This window comes from Frankliniella occidentalis, unplaced genomic scaffold (assembly GCF_000697945.3).
Source record: "Frankliniella occidentalis isolate FOCC.00 unplaced genomic scaffold, Focc_3.1 Scaffold201, whole genome shotgun sequence".
NCBI lineage: Eukaryota > Metazoa > Arthropoda > Insecta > Thysanoptera > Thripidae > Frankliniella > Frankliniella occidentalis.
Genome location: NW_026267327.1, coordinates 251,206 through 257,929, shown reverse-complemented (window position 1 = coordinate 257,929; position 6,724 = coordinate 251,206). Strand labels below are relative to the sequence as shown.

The following is a 6,724-nucleotide window of genomic DNA, read 5'->3' as shown; positions in this document are numbered from 1 at the left end:
AGTTTAATATTCTAGCGAGAGCCAATAAGACTAGAACGGCAACGGCAGGGGTGTGTGCGGCGGTACTGGCTGAGCTTGGGCTGGGCGTCGTGGCAGCCTGGGCCGGGGCGGTCGGGGCGGGCGGGGAGGTCGGGCTGTCCGTCACCGGTTCGTCCACGTACGTGTACTCGAGGACCGGCACCCGCCGCGTCTCGGCCACCTCCTGGAAGAAGCTCGCCGACTTCTTCAGAGTCCGCTTCAGCGTGCCACCCTCGTAGTCGACGTGCGTGAGCCCGAACTTGCGCCTGTGGGTCAACGCAGAACATGAGGCGGCGACCGACGGCATCGCCCAGCAAACTGTTTCAAAGGCGCGCCGTACTTACGTGAAGCCACCAGTGAACTCGTACGTGTCGATGAGGCTCCACACGATGTAGCCCATGACCTTGACGCCCTCCTCTTTGGCAGCTCGGAGCAGCTCGCGGATATACAACTGCAGCGGACAGAGCTCAGTCAGTCGTCCGCCAGCTTGGTGTCGACAAGTTTGTCCCCACTTTCACTATACTTACGCTGTGGTACGCCATTCTGGGTTCGTCGTCTCGAGGGTCATGGTTGGTCCTCTCATCGCCCCAGCCATTCTCGGTTATGAATACGGGCAGCTTGTAGTTCCTCCAGATCCATCTCGACGCCTCCCAGAGGACACTGGGCTCGGGCTACAGAAAACAAACAGAAAAGTTGAGACAAGTTTGTCAGTCTGGAAGTAATGAGGAACTCTGGCGAAAACGCGTCATTTAATTTTCCATGGAAATAATCGTTCTGCTCTGCGACAGTGGACCGCTTCGCTTACCTTCATGAACATGTATCTGAAGTCGCGGCTGCCGTTAACCATGGCAGCTTCCAGCTCGATGGCGTCCCTGTCGTTGACCACCCTGCCGTAGCGGGGCCGGGGTTGGTGCGTCCCGTCCACTATCCTGGAGCCGAAGTACGCGTTGAAGCAGAGGAAGTCGGCGGCACCTGCAGCAGTGGATTCGCTTGTTATCAATCAGTGCTGCGCCAAGTCATAGAGGGCAACTCGCCAGCTTGTCCGCGTAGACACAGGCTCAAGTTCACACCCTTCAGCGGTAAATTGTGGAGAGTATTTTTGGACAGTCGCCAAGACTGTCTCTACCCGTGGGTGACGTGACTCTCCCCCCCCCCCCTCTTGCTCCAGTTTGTTGCCTGCCTACCAGTGATCATGAGCTTCTCCTCCTCGGTGAAGTGGGGCAGCCTGGACTCGGCGAGACCCTCCTGCTTGCTGTAGCGGTCCACCCGCTCCCTCACGATGGGTGGGTACTCGCCGTACACCAGCGGGTGGTAGATGGAGCCCAGACCGAATATGTTGAGGCGGTCGGCGGCCTCGATGTCGTCCCACGACGTGGAGTTGGGGCGCCCCCAGAGCGTCAGGGCGGCCGCGCCGACCTGGCCTAGGAGACAAAACAACAGTTAGAACAATCACCTTCGTTAGTAATTTAATTTTTCATCACTACGCATAAAAAAAACCATGAGCGTGGCTTAGAAAATGCGCAAAATGTTGTTGGCTCTTACCTCCTTGCTTTAGACGGTATTTCGACTCATAGAGACGGTAGACTTTAGCGTGCGCCAGAACTGTGTTGTGAATGCAATTGTACTCGTCCGCGATGCCGCGCGTGTACAACCCAGGGATGTCAAGTACAGCGAAAGAGATGCAGTAATAGTTGGGCTCATTGATAGTCGTCCACAACTTCACCTGTAAGATTAGATACACGAGCTGCAGCACAGTCCGCAGGCGGTGGTGTTATTGATAAGATGACTTCAACTTACTTTGTCGCCGTAAGTTGCAAACAAGAAGTCGGCGTAGTCTACGAAGTTGTCGACAATCCCGCTACTGTCCCTGTTCGTCCAGCTTAAGTTTCGTTTGAGCATTTCGAAAGGCTGGTCGAAGTGGTACATCGTCACCTGAAAGAAATGTGGCCAACTTTCTTACGGTGTGGTATAAAGATTGCGTGTGTGCTAAAAAGATAGAAAGTTGTTCGCTGTCATCGAGTTATCGACTATTGTGACCACCACTGAACGGACTTTCTTGCCAAGCTTCGAACATAGACTATTGAACGTCATTTTGCAAATTTTCTATGTTTCATTTTCTTTTTATACGTTTTAGCGTGAGTGTTACTTACCATAGGCTGCATTCCTGCGTTACATATTTCTTCGATGAAATTTTTGTAGAACTCGACACCTTTGGCATTAGGCTTTGTTACGTCACCATCCGGGAATATCCGGGGCCACGATATAGATATTCGGTACACTTGGAGCTGGAAATGGTAAATCCATACTTCATTCGACTAGATCAACATTTTATTCAAGAATTGGATATTGTAAATTTACAGCATATAGTTTGTAAATCCGAAGATCCGAATTCATGAAAAATGCCATCAACTACTGCAGTTCTTTTATTTTTTTATTTTTTCTGAGTCTTAAGTTTTACCTTGAGTGCTTTCGCCGCTGCGACGTCTTCCTTGTACATGTGGTACGAGTCGGCGTTTCTACCGGGGTTGACGAAGGCCGGCCAGTTGCTGCCAGGTGCGTCACTCATATTATGGTACATGATGTATTCGATGATGCTTTCTCCTCTGCCTACGATTAGAGAAACGGCCATGCGTTACTTTCTCATGAGCACACACAATATGAATGAGATAAAATAGTTGATGCATTCGCTAATTCGACCGTATTAACTTAGCTAATAATAATTAACTAAGAGAGCAAGGATAATGAGGTATTTTCCGAATTAGAAGAACAAGAGGAATATCGTCTGCCCCCGGACCATCACAAAGCCTCGACCAATCAGAGACGGCCTTTCTGGAGCCGGCCACGAGAGAGGCTCTCTCTGATTGGTCGAGGCTTCGTGATGGTCCGGGAGCAGACGATATTCCTCTTGGTCGTTCTAATTCGGAAAATACCTCATTTAGCCTTCACAGCAAGTTGCTACGTTTTTTTTCGCTCTGCCATGGCTAATTTCTCAGCTCTCTCAGCCAACGCTTGGCTAGTTGAGCTCACCGTCCACGTCGTGGGCGCCCTCGCTCTGTATGGCGGAGGTGCCAGCGCCCAGCAGGAAGTCGGCCGGCAGCGGCTCGCTCTCCGTGTACTGCAGGCGGGGCCGGCGCGGCTGCACCGTCGCGCTGCTCGCCAACGCGGCTGCGGAGAGCAGCACCAAGAGAACACACCGCTGTGACATCGTGGGGGACACTGCCTCCAGTCCGAGCCGTCCCTCTTAAGTACTAAAAGTTGCAGCACAGATAAGGCGTCGCTCTGTCGAACATTCAACGCCAGTTCGTGTGAAACGGTCCACTGTTGTATGAAGTGTCATTAGGCAATGTCGGGTTGCAATCGGCCACTTGATATGCGTCTCGTAGTATAGTGGGCATGGCGCAATCCGAGAGACGGTCCTTGAGACGCGCGAATAAAAAAACGCAACATAATCTTTTGGAGTGAAGAGTCAGAGACAGTTGTGAGAAAATCCCACACTCCAATACGGCTTACGAGAGGGGCTTTGCGCCATCTCGAACTGCGCGAGAGAAATTCTGAGATTGTGTGCGGAATCATCATTGCGTATGTACCGGGACGGTTTCGCTTTCTCATGTCCTCATGCCACAGGTGGAGGACCGCCCCAGTGGACACTCGCACTTTGGAGGGGGCAAGTATGTCTACGTATTTAGTCAAATTACTACCAGTTGTGAACTAGTCGCCCTTCTATGGATGGTTGCCGCTACGTGTCAGCCGCACGCGAGGAACTATTGTCACAGCTGGCCCTGCAATAGCCGCAGGTCCGGCTGACAGGGGGCGGTGACCCGGGGGTTGCTTACTTACAGGGGTTTACTGGACACAGATTGCCTACCTTTCAGGCGGCTCACTAGAGCCGATGGGGGGGACCCCCCCCCCCCCCTCGCCTGAGCAGCACACTATAGAGTAAGCAAGGTGGGCAGTTCTCTTTCGAGTACCGTATGGTGATCCAGCAAGGCCGTCGTACTCGTCGCACTCATAGTCCAGGCGGGCATCAACGGTAGCGCTATGAAATCTGTATCGGTATTTTTTAAAGTTTCTTGAGGAATCGACACTCCTGCTTGTATGCCGTACAATATTAATACAAAAAGTGCGCGCGGTAAAGGGACAATTCAAAGCCATACACGGTGGGTTTTCTTTGAGTCAGCGTTGACATGCATTAGACCTCCCACTTGGCAAGAGTAAAACTTCCTTCTTGTACAATGAATGTGTGTCTTAAGTGATAATCACGGTGAGAGAGAAGGAGTGTTCTCGTTGTTTGCTTCTTCGATCGCCGCGCTGAGTCGGCCGCCCGCCGCACGCGGGTGGCCTACGGCCGCCAGTCGTCGCTCGAGGCCATGGCGCGGTCGAGGCTCCTACATTCGTACCACGCTGTTCGCCGTTGTGATTTCCAGTTGCCAGGTATTTTCGTTTGACTGAGGAAATGCATTCTTTACGAATACAAATTCACTTAAATGATTTGTAGTTGTGCATCGGACCATCGCTGGCCGCGCAGATGTGCGTTGCGGTTCCTGGTGCCCTGAAGCCTGAAGCGCTGGCTGTGCGTTGTAGCTCGCGCCGCACTCCATGGGCAGCACGGCCACGGCGTGGCAGCGGGTGGCGGTGCTGAGCGAGAAGGGGCTGGGCGTCCTGGCGACGTGGGTGGGCGTGCTGCCCGCGAGCGGCTGGCCCACGGCCCCGCGGCCCTGGGCCGCCTGGGCGGCCTACGGCTACGGGCTGGCCGTGACGGTGCTGTTTGAGTTGGTACGGCGCGTTCACCTACGTAAACTGCGACGCGACCAAAACCTTTCCCTAAATCATCATTTTCGCTGTTTGTTTTTATATTTTTCTGCAGAACACATCCTATCACGAATTTCAATGGAAGAAAGGTTTTTCAGCAGGCGCCGTGGTTTTCTTTGTCGCGGCAAGGTTAATCATAGTGCTCTCGTCTATAACAGGAAGAGCTGCACTGTCCGACCTTCAAAGGTACGCACCTCCGTGCAGGTTCTCCCACTTGCGCAAGGGCGCCCTCCGGGCGGAGGGAGTAGGCAAGCCCGCAGCACAGTGGTCCGATACGAGTACGAGAATGTCAATGCAACATCAGAGTGCCGGTTCTGACGCAGGTGCTTGCTGCTGTACTGCCGCGCTCACCCCCCGTCGGTGCTCGGCTACCGCGCGATCGTGGCCCTGGTGATGGTCGCGGTCGTGTTCCTGGCGGTCGTGTTCTGCCTGCTGGACGCCAACAACAACGCCTGGAACGTCGAGAAGGTGGCTAAGCTGACGTGGACGCGGAGAGAGCGCCTGGTCAGCGTGCTTCTGATCCAGGCTGGTCTCTCTCCCAGGTGATGCAGATGGCCGTGGGCGTGCAGTGGTGCTCGGCCTACTCGCTCACGCTCATGCCCAAAGCCGTGATCGGCTCGCTGGCCAGCGACCTGCGGCAGGAGTGCAGTCGGCTGGCGGCCGAGGCGGAGTCGCCCGGTCGATCGTGTTCACACTCCAGGTAAGGGTGTGCAAATAGCCGAGACAACAGATAATTGCTCTGTGTTTCCCGCTAGACTCTTGTTGACCCTCGGGTACGCCACCCACTCGACTCCGGCGCACGCGGCCACATCCTTCTCTCATTGTCGTCTCTTGCGCTCGATTTGTTTTTATTTATCCAATGTTTGCGTGCCAGTTTGATGTGCAAGTGGCGGAGCGCCCGGCTGAGGCAACAGCACCTGCACGACATGAGTGCCGCTACCACGGCCGTGTTCCAGTGGCGCCTGCTCGCCCTCCTGGCCACCACCATCCTCTACGGCAACCTGCAGATGTCGGACTATTTTGCAAAGTGGATAATTTGTTCCGCAAAGACTCGGCCTAATGTGTACCGACAGATTTCCCAGGTGCTCGACGCTCTGTGCCATTCCGTGTGCTGCATCATCATGTTTGTCGTGTACCGGTGGGAGAGCAACGAGGTGAGAGAGCACCGCGTCACTTACTTCTACCTCCGAACTCGCGATAAGCACTGCATTTCCATGTTGGTTTTGTTGGCAGGGGGAAAAGATTTGCTACACGTTAATGGGGCACCAAGCAGCATTAGCGAAGAACTCCAAAAATACTCAATCAGGCGATCTGCGTGAGGTAAGTTAAATCCCTATCTCTGGCGGAATATATTTTATGGCGATCAACTGTCTGTAAAAAGACAATCGGAAAATTTGGTACCCCAGTTGTTGTTTTTTTTTAAAAATTTATTTTTTAAGTCCCCTCTAAGTGCACTTCTCTAAATGATTAGCTTCCCCACCAGGTCTGTCTGTTTATAAACCAAATACGATGTCAGAAGAACTCAAGCAACATGATGTGGCTCTTCGATCTCGACTACTCGAACATGATGCGAGTGAGTAACATCCCTCATCCTCATTTGCTGCGAGTTGTTTTTAGATACGGTTTCCCGTGCACCGCTTATCGTTCCGAACATGCAAAACGTGCATGTTTCAGACCGTTCAGACATCTAAACTCAAATTCCTTGCTCTAGATCGTATCCGCGTCTCTCTCCTACCTGGTCGTGATGCTCCAATTTCAAGTTTTATTTTAAGCTTGACAATCCTGAAGCAAAGAGTAACACAATGGATGTTTGAAAGTGGGTGCGGGACAGCTGGCTGGGGACGCAAGTGAGAAACAAGTCAAGTGTATTCCTTGGCTGGATTTATTTTAACATTTA

At 52.9% G+C, this 6,724-nt stretch overlaps 2 protein-coding genes across 3 annotated transcripts; one reads left to right on the top strand and one right to left on the bottom strand.

The window, feature by feature from the left end:
* Position 1: 1 nt before the first annotated feature.
* Positions 2-3,265, bottom strand: LOC113205803 (myrosinase 1-like; the record flags this gene model as incomplete). Its single annotated transcript, XM_026421561.2, is given in 10 exon segments — positions 2-284; positions 363-469; positions 546-689; positions 824-990; positions 1,203-1,439; positions 1,561-1,741; positions 1,816-1,950; positions 2,169-2,303; positions 2,477-2,625; positions 3,046-3,265. Coding segments are annotated over 10 exon segments (1,716 nt in total), but the record flags the coding sequence as incomplete, so codon positions are not given.
* A 94-nt stretch (positions 3,266-3,359) lies between these two features.
* On the top strand, positions 3,360-6,724 carry LOC113205823 (uncharacterized). Of its 2 annotated transcripts, XM_052272347.1 has the most exons (9): positions 3,360-4,449; positions 4,514-4,791; positions 4,883-5,013; positions 5,151-5,295; positions 5,370-5,527; positions 5,702-5,981; positions 6,061-6,147; positions 6,311-6,400; positions 6,539-6,724. In XM_052272347.1, exons 2-9 carry the CDS (start codon positions 4,615-4,617, stop codon positions 6,596-6,598), a joined length of 1,128 nt encoding a protein of 375 aa, XP_052128307.1. In that variant the 5' UTR covers positions 3,360-4,449; positions 4,514-4,614; the 3' UTR covers positions 6,599-6,724. The 2 variants fall into 2 exon arrangements, with proteins under 2 accessions (XP_052128307.1, XP_026277367.1); XM_026421582.2 differs by having other exon boundaries at positions 3,360-4,791.